The sequence below is a fragment of the Protomyctophum bolini genome (genome assembly GCF_963924005.1).
Source record: "Protomyctophum bolini genome assembly, chromosome: 17".
Classification (NCBI taxonomy): domain Eukaryota; kingdom Metazoa; phylum Chordata; class Actinopteri; order Myctophiformes; family Myctophidae; genus Protomyctophum; species Protomyctophum bolini.
The window spans coordinates 5,902,853-5,922,141 of NC_137878.1; the positions used below are offsets into that span (position 1 = coordinate 5,902,853).

General features: G+C 45.7%; 1 protein-coding gene across 1 annotated transcript in view; it reads right to left on the reverse strand.

The window, feature by feature from the left end:
• LOC308332245 (ankyrin repeat and IBR domain-containing protein 1-like) overlaps nt 1-19,289 on the reverse strand; it is a 57,707-nt gene that overhangs the window by 29,921 nt on the left and 8,497 nt on the right. The window contains 6 exon segments of the mRNA XM_080788019.1: nt 128-245; nt 4,622-4,801; nt 7,273-7,404; nt 7,588-7,759; nt 10,704-10,994; nt 14,579-14,707. Coding sequence (XP_080644145.1) covers nt 128-245; nt 4,622-4,801; nt 7,273-7,404; nt 7,588-7,759; nt 10,704-10,891 — 790 coding nt within the window. The 5' untranslated portion in view covers nt 10,892-10,994; nt 14,579-14,707.

The window sequence follows — 19,289 nt, forward strand, 5'->3', positions numbered from 1 at the left end:
ACACACCTGCAGGATATCTGAGATATGGAAAGTTGTTGGTGCAATGCATTTTTCAACTGTCACCAACGTGCGCACGCACACACACACACACACACACACATGTACACACACACACACACACACAGACCGTGCGCTCGGAGCAGGGCCTCTGCGGTGAACAGGGGGGCTTGCAGCATGTCGGCCGTCTCCACTATCAGCATGTCCTTTAACCTGCGAAGGTCCTGCAGCTTAAGACCCTCGTATGGCTGAGAGACATAGAGAGACACACACACAGAGAGAGAGAGAGAGAGAGAGAGAGAGAGAGAGAGAGAGAGAGAGAGAGAGAGAGAAGAGAGAGAGAGAGAGAGAGAGAGAGAGAGAGAGAGAGAGAGAGAGAGAGAGAGAGACGAAGGGCAAAGTGCATTCCGTCTTTTATTTATCATTGGTCATTCATGAAGACCAATAATACCTACTGCATTTACAACTAGCAGCTGCACTCGTTAAGTGACTGCCGGACACTCTGCGATTGCATTCAACATATATTTTTTTTCCTATTTTTTATCCCACGATTTCGCGACCCATTTTTCACCCAGTGTCAATGATCTAATGATACGCGGAGGAGGGGAACACGTCCCCGGTGGGAATCGAACCCAGGACCTTTCTAGCTGTGAGGCGACAGCACTACCGACCCACTGTGTCCCCTTGACATCATTTTTAAGCACCATTTTTTTTTAACCTATTCTTATAATGAAAACGTGACTATTCGGGGCAAGTGGGCACGACCATTGGGGCCAGTATAGAACATGACCCATTATATTTGCCCCGGCGGGGGGGTAATTAATTAAGATGTCTCTAAAACCTTTATAGAGTCACCCCCCCCCCCCTGCAGTCATTTCTATACAGCTGTATAGCTTGTTGGAATATTAATTGTACCACTAGCAGGGCCTGCAAGACGTCCTGAACTGCACGGCACGCAATGCATTGTTTACAGTGAGATTAGCAACTTGAGACGTGAAGGATTAACTAGAGGTGACCGAGTTGTTCCACCAGTGGACAGCGTTACAACACCCCAGACAGAAAGGTGGTGTCCAACTATAGGCATGTGACGATCCACTCAACTCACCGTACGATTCGTATCACGATACGATTTTTCCACGATATTTTAAACAGAAAATATTTTCCAGATAAAATTACATTTTTTATATAAATTTTAATATAAATTATATAATTTATCCCCCCCCCAAAGTTTTTTGGGGGGGCCAAATAGGTTGCATGACTTTTGACAGTGCATAAACATAATTGCCTTCCTTGATTGTATTAATGCGCATCAACGACCCGACCACCATCACCCATGGGCATACAGTAACATATACACGCACAGCTCCCCTCTCACAGTGCTCTGCTGAAAGTGACTCGTTTCTCTCCAAAAATATGACGGAGAGCTCACATTTCACATCACACACACACACACCATAAATCACTAGCACCCCTAAAATAAATAATAAATAATAATAAAAGTAATAAATAAAAGTTTGGGGTTTTTTTTTATCGATTTTTTTATTTTATTAAATCGATTCATACCATGCCCAGGCGGTGGCGTAACCGTCTGGGCACCCGACTGGTGATCCAGTCGCAGTGTGCCGCGGGTTCGACTCCCGAGCCCGACACGGCCTTTACTGCATGTCTTCCCCCCCCCCATCTCTCTCTCCCGTTTCCTGTCAGCCTACTGTCTGTCCCTTCAAAAAAACCAATAAAAGGCGTAAAAAAATCTAAAAGAAAATCTATTCATACCGTCGGGATTAATATCGATCTATATATATCGATTTACGATACATCGTTACATGCCTAGTGTCCACCAGTGGACAGTGTTGCACCCAGTTAGAAGGTGGTCAGACAACAGTCATGGGTTTTGAACTTTCGGGGGAAATGCTGTTCCGTTCTCACACCCTGGCTACACGGCCCGCACTGCTACTCAATCAATCTATTGTTTATGTATTTTGATGTATTACCTTGTGTTGTTCTCGCTTATACTGTAAACCGCTCTGGATTAAGAGCATCTGCAAAAAATGTCTAAATTGTCTAAATTGTCAATCATTAATGGTCAAAATAACACAAATGGACTAAAAACACATTTCCGACACCGAACACAATCGCACCTGACCAATGAAACATCGTTAACCACCGGGGTCTCTATACTAACTACACGACGAACCCCTCGCTAAAAACATATTCGACCGTATAGCATGGATTCACAAGGTGAGGAAATGAGTACAAACTCTGCTATCAGTTAGACTGCAGCTGCACTCGCTGCCTGTGTGTGTGTGTGTGTGTGTGTGTGTGTGTGTGTGTGTGCGTGTGCGTGTGCGTGTGCATGTGCGTGTGTGCGCGCGCGTGTGTGTAATACTTCAAACGAGAGGTGAATAATGAGAAGTGATGTTTGGGTTCAAAGTGTCTCCACGTTATCTAACGGCGCTACACCTCCCTTGTAGTCTGGCTGCTCCCAGCATGAATGGCTGCGTTCAAATGGATTTGTTTTGTCACCGCGCTTACTCAGTCTAAATTCTGACAGTTTCCTGAAATACCTCGTGTTTCTATATCAGTGGTGCTCAATATTTCATGTCAAGGACCCGAAAAAAGTATATATGTAATTCGCCGCCGACCCCCGTCTGAAAATATTCGAGTTAAGATTTGAGTTAAAAACTCGCTTTCAGGCACATTTTCACGATTTTTTTTCTAAAATAGCAGACCTACAAGCTCGTAGCGCGCCACCGCCGCTTATATACGAGCTTGTAGATCTGCTATTTTTCAACGGCTAAAGCGTAACACAATGCTTTAAAACACCAAAAGGGGTTCCCGGCCCAAAATGGGTTAATTCAAATATCACTTTTTTTTCTTTTGTTTTGTTGTGATAACCCGCCATACTATAGAGTGTTGCTGACCATATAAGGAGCTGTCCCCAGCTAAAAACAAAGTAGGTTTCGTTTTTTGGCTATAGGTGGCCCACCCTTCATCCAATCAGGATAGAGAGGGGCCTTCCGCCAATCATGAACGAGCGGGGGCGGGCCTTGGTGTGGCGTACTGTTTAGTGGTGGGGAAAAAAATCGATTAGTCAATTAATCGCGATGCCATCATGGGCGATAATTCATCGATGCACAAATGTCAAACATCGATTATATAATGTATTTTTTTTACCGGAGAAAAAGGGCGGAACTAATCTGTGACTGCGTCTGCGTCGTCGTACCGGACCGTTTAGAGTGACGCACACAGCGCTCGCACACGCTTTAGCTTTCAACAACCAAAACAGAACGAGTTACCAACGCGGAGGGGAAGAGAAAAAAGATGACAGAATTGTATGAGGTTGAGGGGACACGAGAACTCGATAAAACTCACACCATCGACCGCCTGTGAAATGTGGCCGAGATGGGACGATGTAGTGTGGCTCCAAAGTGCTAACATGGCCCGGAATCCGTCGCTCCCCACGACCGAATGTGAACGTAAATCCTTTGCAATAAAAGTGCCGATGGACTCCGTAATTCTAGTCGCCTTTTCTGAGTGCATGGGCAGCTGTCCGTGTGTTCGGGATCGGGATGGTTGTCTTGACTGCATCTCTGGATGTCAGTGGGCAATATGGTCTTGTACACGTTGTGAGTTGTATCGAGTTCCCGTGTCCCCTCAACATCATAGAATCCAAAATGTTGCCATACACTTGTAAAATACTTTAAACCAAATGCTCCTTAATGTGTGCAAACAAACAGAAAGGTGCAACATAATAGTCTCAATAACTACCCCAAAGCTTCCTTAATGACACTTCAGTAACTGAAAATTAAACCCTGAATAAGGAAACAAAGAAAAGCACCTTTTTTGTCCTAACAAAGAATAAAGGCAATTTGACAGAGTGCTGCTGACCTCAACCGAAATCCTGCCCATGTATTTCTATGACATGACATCTTATGTCATTATTAATATATATTTATTGTATGCTTGTACAAACTCATTCTTTTTTTTTAAAGAAAGCTGCTTATTGCTGTTTTGTATTTGGCCACGGACACCCATCTGAAAATATTTTCTTCTATGGACCCCCCCAGAAGCAAAGATTTGAGTTAAAAACGTGCACTGTGAAAGAATATATATATATTCATAATCATTAGAAAGCACTTTGTTTATTAGTCACACAGTGACTGAGTGATTAACAGTGAGTGATTAATCATGATTAATCGGGATTAATCGAATCGTAACATAGCCCAATTAATCAGGATTAATCGGGATTAATCGAATCGTGACCCTCGGAAACGATGTGTAATCGCATCGCCAGGTACCTGGCGATATCCGCCACTACTGTTGGCCTGTCGCGTGTGTCGTGTCGTCGTCCCCCACTGTAGTCCTATCTTGTTACTGGGGCGGACCGGGGTAGGGGAGGGTTTCCAAATCACCCAATGCTCTTTTAATTGAGGCCACGTAGCCCAGATACTATGGGTGAACCGATAATTATCCAGTGCTTTTGCTCCATGTACGCCCACCGCCCACCCCTATGCGCTGCAGCAGGGCACTGTGTTAATGTGTGTGTGTGTGTGTGTGTGTGTGTGTGTGTGTGTGTGTGTGTGTGTGTGTGTGTGTGTGTGTGTGTGTGTGTGTTCATGGTCACCTCCTTGCGCTGCAGCAGGGCGCTGCTCTCCGCCTGGCTCTCGGGGCCAGAGGAGGAGAACACCATCTGGGACTCCAGGCTGAGAGCCAGCTCCGTGTGGTGCTGCCGCTCAGCGTGGTCACATGGTGTCAGTCTGTGTTCGTCCTCCATGAAGAGGTCTGCGTCGCTCTGGATCAACAGCTACAGAGAGAGAGAGAGAGAGAGAGAGAGAGAGACATAGATCAACAGGTAGAGAGAGAGAGACATGGTCACATGGAGTCAGTCTGTGTTCGTCCTCCATGAAGAGGTCTGCGTCGCTCTGGATCAACAGCTACAGAGAGAGAGAGAGAGAGAGAGAGAGAGAGAGAGAGAGAGACATAGATCAACAGGTAGAGAGAGAGAGACATGGTCACATGGAGTCAGTCTGTGTTCATCATAGATGGCGCAAGGCAGAGTCTTCTACAGTCTTAGATTGGTTCGTCTTGTACAGTCTTAGATTGGTTATCTTGTACAGTCTTAGTTTGGTTCTCTTGTACAGTCTTAGTTTGGTTCGTCTTGTACAGTCTTAGATTGGTTATCTTGTACAGTCTTAGTTTGGTTCTCTTGTACAGTCTTAGTTTGGTTCTTCTCTTGTACAGTCTTAGTTTGGTTCTCTTGTACAGTCTTAGTTTGGTTCTTCTTGCACAGTCTTAGTTTGGTACTTCTTGTACAGTCTTAGTTTGGTTCTCAGTTTGGTACTTCTTGTACAGTCTTAGTTTGGTTCTTCTCTTGTAAAGTCTTAGTTTGGTTCTTCTTGTACAGTCTTAGTTTGGTTCTTCTCTTGTACAGTCTTAGTTTGGTTCTTCTTGTACAGTCTTAGTTTGGTTCTTCTCTTGTACAGTCTTAGTTTGGTTCTTCTTGTACAGTGTTAGTTTGGTTCTTCTCTTGTACAGTCTTAGTTTGGTTCTTCTCTTGTACAGTCTTAGTTTGGTTGTACTTGTGATGCTGTTGGAGCTCCAGGTCTTTGTAAGTCTGATGAATGCACCTTTTGCTTTTCCTTTTATTTATTATCACACGATTTTGTAACCCATTTTTCACCCCTGTGTCAATTATCTAATGTGATCCTGGGCTCTACACACCCTCCACCAACCTAGTCCCCATATATGGGGGACATGGGGAGAGCAACGGACTTGAAATCATGCTTCCTTCATGCCTGAGTGTCCAAGTTGCTCCTTTACACCTGACAGGGGGGAGTTTCCCTGGTTGGACGTATAGCGCGTGGAAGGAACACGTTATTCCAACCAGCTCCTTTCCCCTCCATCAGGCGCCCCGGCTGGCCAGGGGGAGGCAGTTTAGAGACCAGGTTTACGGCATGTTTCTTTGTGAGGGTACCTACCCTAGGGGACACGGAGAGAACATGTGAGGGTACCTACCCTAGGGGACACGGGGAGAACATGTGAGGGTACCTACCTACCCTATAGGGGACACGAGGAGAACATGTGAGGGTACCTACCTACCCTATAGGGGACACGGGGAGAACATGTGAGGGTACCTACCTACCCTATAGGGGACACGAGGAGAACATGTGAGGGTACCTACCCTCGGGGACACGGGGAGAACATGTGAGGGTACCTACCTACCCTATAGGGGACACGAGGAGAACATGTGAGGGTACCTACCCTCGGGGACACGGGGAGAACATGTAAACTCCTCACACACAAAGGACCTTTTCCAAGTCTACAAAGTCCACCTATACTGTATACTATAGTGTTGCTTGCCACTCGTTAACTAACTCGTGTTCCCCAGCCCGTTCTGTAACCTAACCCGCTTGTTCCCGTCTCAGCCGGCAGTCAATTGCATTTCTTATGTGGTGCGACAATAGAATTTTGGTCAGGATTATTTTTATTGAAAAGGACAGCCCCTTGAGATGCGGCATCTTGTTTTAGAGGGGGGGTCCCATATACCACAGGGAAAACATTACATACAACACAGCCCCAACAAAAAAAATGTGTTTATTGTCGTGAGTTGTCATGATCCGAGTTGGCTTCGCCCGAGGCTTTGGGCCCGGGAACCCCTTTAGGTTGTTTTAACTAAGCATTATGTTATACTTTAGCTATTGAAAAATAGCAGGTCTACAAAGCTTGTAGGTGAGCTATTTTTGAAAAGTCGTGAAAATGCGGCACCAAATCTTTGAATATATATTATTTCGGAAGACTTTCTTTTTCTCGACGTAAGGCCTAAATGGGTTAAAGGTCTTTTTGGGGCGAAAAAAAACCCTTTAGGTGTTTTACCCCTTCAGGCCGGGAACCCATTTTTGGGGGTTCTGTACAGTATTCAAAAATTACAAAAAAAATTGATGCTGCCTGCTATATAAATATTTGAAGTTTTTCAGAAAACTTAGGTCAAGATTTAGATGGATTTTTTTCCGACGTCAGGCCTAAATGGGTTAAAGACAGACAGACAGACAGACAGACAGACAGAAAGACAGACAGACAGCAAGACAGACAGACAGACAGACAGACAGACAGACAGGCAGGCAGACAGACAGACAGACAGACAGACAGACAGACAGACAGACAGACAGACAGACAGACAGACAGACAGACAGGCAGACAGACAGACAGACAGACAGACAGACAGACAGACAGACAGACAGACAGACAGACAGACAGACAGACAGACGGGCGTCTCACCTCCACACAGCTCTTCATGCCGGCGGCGGCGGCGTGGTGCAGACAGGTGGAGTGACGGTTGTCCGTGGCGTTGACGTTGGCCCTCTCGTACTGACCTCTGTCCAACCTGGCGCCCGTCCAGCTGAGCATCATCTGGGCACGCACGCACGCGCACACACACACACACACACGCACGCACGCACGCCACAGAAATGATAAGTACATAATATCCTAACCACACTTAAAACACCTTAAACACCGCTACCATAGGAGTGTGTGTGTGTGTGTGTGGTGTGTGTGTGTGTGTGTGTGTGTGTGTGTGCGCGCGCGTGCCACCTGCAGGCAGTCGGCGCGCCTCTGCTCGTCCCTGTGCGGTCGGGCCAGGCGGGGCGACAGCGCCCCCTCTGGCAGCAGCAGGATCTGCGGGCCCTGGCACAGCACGTGCAGGCACGTCTCGTTGTGCACGTTGCGCTTGTTGGGGTTCCCCTCTTTACTGAACAGGAACGACCTGTAGGGGGCGACAGAGACACTCTTCACTGCAGTGGCTTTCAGTCGTTCACTCGCACTGAATATTATATTCAAAGATTTGCGCCACATTTTCACGATTGGAAAAAAAATAAATAGCAGATCTACAAGCTCGTAGCGCGGAACTCTGTGTCTGTGTCTATGAGCTTGTAGATCTGCTGTGTTTCACTAGCTAAAGTATAACATAATGCTTGACCCATTCTGACCTGAGATCAGATTCTAAAAATGTCTTCTACGTCCTGACAGTTTTCCATTCTGACCTGAGATCAGATTCTAAAAATGTCTTCCATGTCAGTCGCTCTTCGATTTTTCAAAAATAGCAGACCTACAAGCTCGTAGCGCGCCACTCGGTGGCGCGCTATGAGCTTGTAGATCTGCTATTTTTCAATAGCTAAAGCATAACATAATGCTAACACCAAAAGGGGTTCCGGCCCAGAATGGGTTAAGTAAGCATGCGATATGTTAAACTAGAGGGTTTTCATGATTCTGAATACGCTGCAAGCATTCGTTTTGCATACTCCTTGGGCTAAATTCGGCCATAGCCACTTGCCCAAATGTGCCCAAGTGCTGGTACCCCAACTTTGAGCAGCTGTCACAAGGTTTCCCAAGGGAGTTGGGTTGGAACAAATCTATATGTGATAGTAGACACCTTTATGAACACATTTGTGAAGAAAGCTAGTGGTAGGCATTTTTATTTGCAGATTTGCCACGCATTTAGCAAATTTTCCATTAAGGGACACATACTGTACTGCACATAGAATGCAGAGAGACAGTGTAGCGTCTCAGTAAACTATAGGATCACAGAATGCAGAGAGACAGTGCAGCGTCTCAGTAAACTATAGGATCACAGAATGCAGAGAGACAGCGTAGCGTCTCAGTAAACTATAGGATCATAGAATGCAGAGAGACAGTGTAGCGTCTCAGTAAACTATAGGATCACAGAATGCAGAGAGACAGTGCAGCGTCTCAGTAAACTATAGGATCACAGAATGCAGAGAGACAGCGTAGCGTCTCAGTAAACTATAGGATCACAGAATGCAGAGAGACAGTGTAGTGTCTCAGTAAACTATAGGATCACAGAATGCAGAGAGACAGCGTAGCGTCTCAGTAAACTATAGGATCACAGAATGCAGAGAGACAGTGTAGTGTCTCAGTAAACTATAGGATCACAGAATGCAGAGAGACAGCGTAGCGTCTCAGTAAACTATAGGATCACAGAATGCAGAGAGACAGTGTAGCGTCTCAGTAAACTATAGGATCATAGAAAGCAGAGAGACAGTGTAGCGTCTCAGTAAACTATAGGATCACAGAATGCAGAGAGACAGCGTAGCGTCTCAGTAAACTATAGGAATAGGATCCCATCGATAGATCACATAAGTGGTCAATATTCACTGTTTTTAGTGTGCATGCACACATGCACGGCGCTGCACGCACGCATGCGACCGCACACACACACACACACACACACACAGCGCTGATGAATGTGGCAGCTCAGCTGTGGCTGCACTTCTGTCCACCTCTCCATTTTACTGATTAGGTTCACATCCTCCTCCTCTTCTTCTATCTCTCCTCCTTCCCCTCCTGCTCTCCTCCTCCTCCTCCTCCTCTCTCCTATCCTTCCTCCTCCTCTCTCTCTCCTTATGCTATCCATCGTTTCCGTCTCCTCCTCTGGTCTAAAAATCACACCCGTGTGAAGTGAGGGGCGCCTCTTATCGTCGTACATCGTCATGACGTGACGTGTCTTTTTTTTGCTCAGACACATAATGACGTGCATTCTCCATGCATTGTCAATGGGGAATTTAATGTTTGTGTGTGTGTGAGACGAAAATATCCTCATCAGTCTCTCCCGCAAAATATGAACGCTTTTTTGGATCATAATATCGTATAAATTAAAATGATCCAGGATGTAAGGTGACTTTGTAAAGTCAACTTTTTTTAAGGAAAGTGTTTCAGAGTAAAAGCGATCAGACAACTCCGGCACCCCAGAGCTCCTATTTTGAAGCACTTCCGGCACTAAAAGTGTTAACTGATATAACTATACTACTAATAAAACTATGGCCGTTTCAGGATATAATAAGATCTAGCACAGCTGTGTCTGTGTGCGTGCGTGAATGCGTTGTGAGCTTGTAGAATGGTTATGGTGTGTGTGTGGTCTGTGTGTGTGTGTGTGTGTGTGTGTGTGTGTGTGTGTGTGTGTGGGGGTGGGGGGGTCCACTGTACGACCAAGGTCCATTCAGATTCAATCCCCCAGGCAGGACATGATCATAATTATTACTGCCAGCGTTCTGTATGCAGATGAATGATAATTACCGTGATCATCTCATCCCTAATAACAGGTGTGCAAACAGGATGTGACCCTTAAATATAGCAGCGATGAACTCTCTCTCTCTCTCTCTCTCTCTCTCTATTTCTCTCTCTCTCTCTCTCTCTCTCTCTCTCTCTCTCTCTCTATTCAATTCAATTCAACAGGCTTTATTGGCATGACGTTTTACAAGTGTTGCCAAAGCACAAACACAGATATGACAAACAACAACATGGGTCTCTCTCTCTGACACACAGTAGATTGTGGGTCTCTCTCTCTCTCTCTCTCTCTCTCTCTCTCTCTCTCTCTCTCTCTCTCTCTCTCTCTCTCTCTCTCTCTCTCTCTCTCTCTCTCTCTCACATAGATTGTGGGTCTCTCTTTCTCTCTCTCTCTCTCTCTCTCTCTCTCTCTCTCTCTCTCTCTCTCTCTCTCTCTCTCTCTCTCTCTCACACAGTAGATTGTGGGTCTCTCTCACTCTCTCTCTCTCTCTCTCTCAATCCTGACAGTATTTCTATGTCAGCGGTTCTCAAACATTTTCATGTCAAGGACCCCCCAAGATTATATATGTACTAATTGGCCCAAATCACACCAAATGGACCCTCCTCCTCCTTTGTGTTTATATTACCTGAGCAGGCGCGTCATGGCGTGCCGACAGGCGTAGTGCAGCGGCGTGTTGTGCTGGTACTGCTCGCCGTACGAGGCGTTGGGGTCCAGCCCCTCCCGGAACTGGGGGTTCCCCTCGTACAGCTGCCAGGCCAGCACCTCGTCCCCGCCCACCAGCGCCTTGCGGAACTTGGTGGCCGTGTTGCCCATGGTGGCGGCGGTCAAGAAGGGGCTCGAACCGGGGGCCCCGGGGGTTCGTGGTTATGGTGGTCCGGTGTGTCCACTCGACGCCCCCCCCCCCTCCCCCTGCTACCTATATGGGGAGAGAAAGAATATTCCAAGGTTTGTGCCCCATTTTCACGATTTTCCAAAAAAATAGCAGACCTACAAGCTCGTAGCGCGCCACCGAGCTTGTAGATCTGCTATTTTTCAATAGCTAAATTATAACATACTAGTTTAAAACACCAAAAGGGGTTCCCGTCCTGAATGGGTTAACCCATTCTGTCCGGGAACCCATTTTGGTGTTAGCACTATGTTATGCTTTAGCTATTGAAAAATAACAGATCTACAAGCTCATAGCGCGCCACCGAGTGGCGCACTACGAGCTTGTAGGTCTGCTATTTTTGAAAAATCGAAGAACGACTGACATTTTTAGAATCTGATCTCAGGTCAGAATGGGTTCATCAGACCAGTGTGTGTCCAGTGGAAACCTCGTATGAATCTGATCTCAGGTCAGAATGGGTTAAATGAGGTATATAGGAGCGTTTTAGATTCAGGTTCCTTGAAAAATTCACATTTTTGAAGACGTAGGGAAATGAAAAGTTAAGCGGTGTTATTATACACGAGAGGGTGTTTCTTTATCGTCTTTGATACAATCAAGTTCCTTCAAAATAGGAGCTTTGGGGTGCCGGGAAAACATGTCCGCTTTTACTCTGAAACCCTATACCGTGGTTTAAAACACGGCTAGAAAGCTGTTTCAACCAATCATAGATTGCTTCCGCAAAACGACCTGCATGTTGTATAATATGTTTTTCACACTTTTAGAGCATTATGTGTTGTTCATCATCATATGGGCATAGTGGCATTACCATAACAATCTAAGCCAGAACAATAGGAACATTTCCATTTTTGTGTATTTTCGCGGGGTATACCAAGCTTTTATTTTGTCCTATACACAAACATTATATTTAGTCCAGTAAATAAAAATCCTCTCAGGTTGGACAAAATTGGATTCTTTTGTTTCTCAACTGATTTCTCAATTTGGCCACTTGCCCAAATGTCCCCAAAATGTGCTGACCTCATCACATTTGCGATGACGGCTATGGGCGTGTTTTTTCTTTAGCCCAAGGAGTGTTTTTCATGCAAAACTAATGCTTGGAATGGATTCAGAAGCATGAAAACCCCCTAGTTTGACCCGTCACATTTAGGCCTGACATCGAAATAAAAAAAGTCTGCTAAATCCTGACGGTTTTCTTAAAATACCTATGTTTCTATATAGGCCTATATCACTCAATATTTCATGTCAAGGACTCCAAGAATTATATGTAATTGGCCGCCGACCCCCATCTCAAAATATGTTGTTCCAGGGGCACCGCCAGAAGCAAATATTTGATTTAAAATCGGTCGCTCTGAAAGAACATTCCAAGGTTTGTGCCCCGTTTTCACGATTTTTCAAAAACAGCAGACCTACAAGCTCGTAGCGCGCCACCGAGTGGCGCGCTACGAGCTTGTAGATCTGCTATTTTTCAACAGCTAAATTATAACATAACGTTTAAAACACCAAAAGGGGTTCCCGTGCTGAATGGAGTTAAAGCATAATGAATATTAGAAAACATTGCCTTGTAATAAGTTATCAATGGTGGCATCTTGGATTAAAGCAAAATGTAGGGTATTTGCAGTGAGCAGATTATAGGGTAGACTTTTTTTATCCTGGCTAGTAGACCTTATTGTCCTGTCAGAATCAGGTGAGAAACTAAATAATCCTATTTTGTCCAACCTCTGCCATTTAATTATTGGACTAATTCCCATTGACAACGAACAGAGAATCTTTAGGTCAAGGTGAGCCAATAGACAGTGTCTATTTTACGTCGTGATGAGGAGTACGACAATAAGAGCGCCACTCACTTCACACAGGTGTTTTCATTTATGACATGACGAGGCCCGCATGATTAAAACTGGATCTTGATTTCATTTGATTCCCACCGCTGCGCGCTCCCCCCCCCCCCCCCCCCGATTACAGAACTAGTGTACACTACAGTGTATTACTCATGTTGAACATAATGTAATGAGCACGCTAAAATATCTATCCGAAAACACTATAGGTTAGAAATAAGCCACGTGATAGCAAACATGCTGAGCTGGCCGTCAGGTCTGTAACTCTGAGTGTACATAATATGGAACCAAATGGACCCTTACAGGTCTGTAACTCTGAGTGTACATATGGAACCAAATGGACCCTTACAGGTCTGTAACTATGAGAGTGTAACACATGGAACCAAATGGACCCTTACAGGTCTGTAACTCTGAGTGTACATACGTATGGAACCAAATGGACCCTTAACAGGTCTGTAACTATGAGAGTGTAACACATGGAACCAAATGGACCCTTACAGGTCTGTAACTCTGAGTGTACATATGGAACCAAATGGACCCTTACAGGTCTGTAACTATGAGAGTGTAACACATGGAACCAAATGGACCCTTACAGGTCTGTAACTCTGAGTGTACATATGGAACCAAATGGACCCTTACAGGTCTGTAACTATGAGAGTGTAACACATGGAACCAAATGGACCCTTACAGGTCTGTAACTCTGAGTGTACATACGTATGGAACCAAATGGACCCTTAACAGGTCTGTAACTATGAGAGTGTAACACATGGAACCAAATGGACCCTTACAGGTCTGTAACTCTGAGTGTACATATGGAACCAAATGGACCCTTACAGGTCTGTAACTATGAGAGTGTAACACATGGAACCAAATGGACCCTTACAGGTCTGTAACTCTGAGTGTACATATGGAACCAAATGGACCCTTAACAGGTCTGTAACTATGAGAGTGTAACACATGGAACCAAATGGACCCTTACAGGTCTGTAACTCTGAGTGTACATATGGAACCAAATGGACCCTTAACAGGTCTGTGACTATGAGAGTGTAACACATGGAACCAAATGGACCCTTAACAGGTCTGTGACTCTGAGAGTGTAACACATGGAACCAAATGGACCCTTAACAGGTCTGTGACTCTGAGAGTGAAACACATGGAACCAAATGGACCCTTACAGGTCTGTGACTCTGAGAGTGTAACACATGGAACCAAATGGACCCTTAACAGGTCTGTGACTCTGAGAGTGTAACACATGGAACCAAATGGACCCTTACAGGTCTGTAACTCTGAGTGTAACACATGGAACCAAATGGACCCTTAACAGGTCTGTGACTCTGAGAGTGTAACACATGGAACCAAATGGACCCTTACAGGTCTGTAACTCTGAGAGTGTAACACATGGAACCAAATGGACCCTTAACAGGTCTGTGACTCTGAGAGTGTAACACATGGAACCAAATGGACCCTTAACAGGTCTGTGACTCTGAGAGTGAAACACATGGAACCAAATGGACCCTTAACAGGTCTGTGACTCTGAGAGTGAAACACATGGAACCAAATGGACCCTTAACAGGTCTGTGACTCTGAGAGTGAAACACATGGAACCAAATGGACCCTAAACAGGTCTGTGACTCTGAGAGTGAAACACATGGAACCAAATGGACCCTTAACAGGTCTGTGACTCTGAGAGTGAAACACATGGAACCAAACTCCAAAATGTAAAGCAACAGATTCCTGATCCTCGATGTCGTGATCCGGTTTCCCGGATCATAACTCCTAACCCACCTACGGGGAGCGGCGAGCGACCACTTCCTGCCTGCCGATGACCACTTCCTGCCTCCTCCTCCTCCTCCTCCTCCCGGGGTCACGGCAGGTCGTCCTTTACAGCTTCATGGCTCTCTGCATGCTGCTGCCCTGCAAGGTATAGAGACAACACGATTAGCCCTTCGCTGCTCCAATGCCAATCAAAATGGCAACCGTTGCTATCAGGGACGGAGCATTGGAGCTCGTTAATTATCGATAACGATCACCTTATCGAGCAGGCTTATAGAGCCCACTATGGAGCATTTGCTATTATTTTGTGGAAAGCTGGGAGACAAAACGTTCTGAACGGAACAGAACCAACTAAAAACATCCCTTGCACTACTATTTGACTATATAGGGTCTTGAAATGCAGTACTTTTCCACCAGAGTTAACTGATTTATGAAGATCTTGAAACCTCAAACATTGATCAGATTTGTGCACGTGAATAAATCTATTATATACAACAAATGAAGAATGAGAGGGTGACCAAGGAAGGAGTTAAAAGGAGACGTTGAGAGAGAGACAGAGAGAGAGAGAGAGAGAGAGAGAGAGGGAGAGAGAGAGAGAGAGAGAGACACAGAGAGAGGGGGAGAGAGACATTAAGAGACTATCAATCAGTCAACGGGTCCATACGTATGGATCAGCTGTGAGGGCGTTCTGTTCCGTCGAACCATATCTTATACAGGAAGGACAGGAGGGGGGGGGGGGGGGGGGGGGGGGGGGGGGGGCGAAAAAAAACAGAAAGACGAGAGTTAACCCATTCTGAACGGGGACCCCCTTTTGGTTGTTTTAATCATTAATGTTTATACTTTAGCTATTGAAAAATAGCAGTAGCTAGCGCTGTAGCTAGCGCTGTACGAGCTTGTATAGGTCTGCTGTTTTCGAAAAATCGTGAAAATGTGCCCTGAAATCTTTGAATATATATTGTTACAGAGTTTTTAAATCAAATATTTGCTTTGAACATATTTTCGGCCTAAATAATTCTAGGGGTCCTTGACGTGAAATATTGACCACCACCGATATATAGAAACATGAGGTATTTCAGAAAACTGTCGTGATTTAGAAGACTTTTATTTTTTAAATGTCGAGGCGTAAACGGGTTAATTAAAAACACACCCGAGAGAAGGAGAGCAGGGGGCGGGGCTAATGACATCCAAGCCATTGATTCGTCGGTCGGTTCATAAAAGATGGAAGATAGCGCTCGGTTTGATTATTCCATTTTTTCACACTTTGCAAAAAAATCACACCCATGTGACGCGAGGGGCGCTCTTATCGTCATACATCATCGTGACGTGACGTGTCCATTTGCTCGTCCACATTTGACGTATACATTCTCCGTTCATTGTCAATGGCACTCACTTTTTTTATCCTAAATACCGGCATGCACTTTGCTCGGCCAATCAAATCATCGCTATGGGGTGATCAGCCAATCAGCAGCCAACGTTTGTGTGACACAGAGCGGTTTCTGAAGCCCTCACAGCCCTCCCATGAGAGGGAGGGCTGCCACCGAGTGGCGCGCTACGAGCTTGTAGGTCTGCTATTTCAGAAAGATCATGAAAATGTGGCGCAAACGAACGTTTTTAACTCAAATCTTTGCTTCTGGGGGGTCTGGAACAACATCTTTTCAGATGGGGGTCGGAGGCCAATTATACATATCATTTTTGGGGTCCTTGAGCACCACTGATATAGAAACAGGTATTTCAGAAAACTGTCAGGATTAATTTCAATTAATTAAATGGGTTAAGTTACTTCTTCAACGTCCTAAGTTAGTTGCCATAAACACGGCCCTAGTTGCACTGTAGATATCCCAGACATGCGTGTGTGTGTGTCTGTCTATATCTGTGTGTGTGTGTGTGTCTGTCTAGATCTGTGCGTGCGTGCGTGCGTTGAGTCAAACCACGCGACACTAATCTGCCCAGACCAAGCCAGTTTTATTGTGTCTCTCTGAGGGAAAGAATCACAGCTCTAATGACTCCAGCTGTATAGCAGCCTGCCAGCATCTGGCCCCGTTAGTCTGTCTCTGTTTCACCGTGTGTATACTCTGTAGGGGAGTAACGATACATTCTAACAGCGATACGATACGCACCACGATACATGGTCGACGATACGACACATGGTCGACGATACGATACATGGGCGATATCGGTTCATTATGGAGATCCAGATACGACACGATTCAATGATTTGAAAAGCGATACAACTATACAGACATTATTTTAAACAAAGTAATTAAACCCCTCTTTGTAAGTGGTGAAAACCACTTCCTTAGGTGAGTATGTGTGCGTGTCCCTGCCTGGCTGGCTGGCTGGCTGGCTGGGTGGGTATAGTGTGAGCACGAAAACAGCATGGTTGTAACTCTGTCATTTCTCAACCGTTTCGGACGCGGTGGCGGCTGTGATTTTCTTTTTTCTTCAGGAAAATTGCTAAATGCCTTGGCACAAAAATGCATTATTGATATTTGCTTAGCAAAAAACGATTCGATATCGATTATCTGCGTTGCAAAACGATACGATGTTTTCATTTCGATATATACTTCGATTCTTGAAATTAAAATCGGTTAAAAAGGTTCAAACTAACCCGTGGCGGGTTGAAACTAACCCGTGACGGGTTAAAACTATAACCTGTGGCTGGTTAAAACTAACCCGTGACGGGTTAAAACTAACGTGTGGCTCCCGACATGCGTGTCGGGTTAAAACTAACCTGTGGGCGTGGCAGGTCAAAACGAACCTGTGGCTTCCCTGTGAGCTAAGGGGGGTAGGGAGGGCTAGAGTGTCGGGACTAATGCCTGTCGGCTGTCAGCACTTCTGTTCCACTGTGTCTGCTCTCTATGGCCTCACGCACACACACGCACACACACACACACACACACACACACACACACACACACACACACACACACACACACACACACACACACACACACACACACACACACACACACACACACACACACACACACACACACACACACACACACACACGTTTGTATTGTAGTGTGAGGAGCGAGCGAGGACCACCTAATTACTTCCGTGGCACGGTACATTAATCTCCCCCCCCCCCCCCACCACGCCCCCCCAAAAAACCCCAACTTCTCTTATCTGGAATCGTTGTGACGAGCAACACAGGCTCCGTCCGTCTGAATCAGCGTCTATACTTCAGACTGGCACGCACGCACACACACACACACACACACACACACACACACACACACACACACAGACAGACAAACACACACACTCCGTCTGTCTGAATCAGCGTCTATACTTCTGACTGACAGAGAGAGAGAGAGAGAGAGAGAGAGAGAGAGAGAGACCATTTGGTTTGTACGGCCAAGAGCGCACGCACTGCACAACACAATCACATCCTATAATGGGTGTAGCCTGGGCGCGCGCGCGTGTGTGTGCTGTGCGTGCGTGTGCGTGTGCGTGAGTGTGTGTTGTGCGTGCGTGTGTGCGTGCACAGAGAGGGTATCATTACAGTCTTCATTCTATGGCCATCTGTCTAGCCCTCTGCTCTGCACAATGACTCTCTTTTAGATACAGCTGGCTGCTGAGCAGGGCAGCTTTCTGTCTGTCTGTCTGTCTGTCCGTCTGTCTGTCTGTCTGTCTGTCTGTCCGTCAGTCAGACAGACAGAGGAGGCCTAGTACAGTCCCCTGGGGGACTCCCAAGCCAGTCGACTGAACTACAGTAAGTACAGTAGGGTGGTTACGTCCGTGGTTACAGACGTCTGCATTAATAGCAGACCTCGGGCCGTGTGTGTGTGTGTGTGTGTGTGTGAATGGGGGGGACGGGGACTTCAATTAGTGGGTCAGTACTTCCACATCACTACCTCTTTCTCTCTCTGTGTCACACAGTAGATGTGTGGGTCTCTCTCTCTCTCTCTCTCTCTCTCTCTCTCCAATTCAAATACATTTTATTGTTACATGACTGTCATATTGTCATATTGCCAAAGCATTACATACAGCATGATACAAAATAACATGACATGAGAAACGCCCGGGAATCGTAAAGCCTCCCGTCTCCCGTAGGTCTCCCGTGTGAAAAGCCAACATCTTTTTTAAACCCATTCTGACCTAAAAATGTCTATACATCCTGACAAGTTTTCTGAAAAGTCCTTCTTCGATTTTTCAAAAATAGCAGACCTACAAGCTCGTAGCGCGACACTCGGTGGCGCGCTATATGAGCTTGTATAGATCTGCTATTTTTCAATAGCTAAAGCATAACGTAATGCTATAACACCAAAAGGGGTTCCCACCCATTATTTCGGTGTTTTAACTAAGCATTATTAACCAATACGCCAAAGGGATGTCCCTGACTCATTAACAAGGGATATATCCCACTGTCGGGGGAGATAGATCCATAGACTTTTAGGCCATCAGTCTGTCTGTCTGTCTGTCTGTCTGTCTGCCTTGCACCGCCACCACTCAGAAATCATTTAATCGGCGTTAAGAAAAGCTTCAATCAAACAGTTTTAACAACTAATTGAAAATATTGACCAGAAGCTCATCTCGGTCCGTTGATTGACCGTCCGTCCTTTCATGGGGTCACTCTGATGTCAGAGAATATATAGATAGAGACGTATACATGAATCACCGAGGCACTCTGAACATGAATATTAACATTACCAACACATATCAGCGCTTTTCAACCAGTGGTCCGGGGACCACCGGTTGGTCCTTGGGGAGGGTTCCA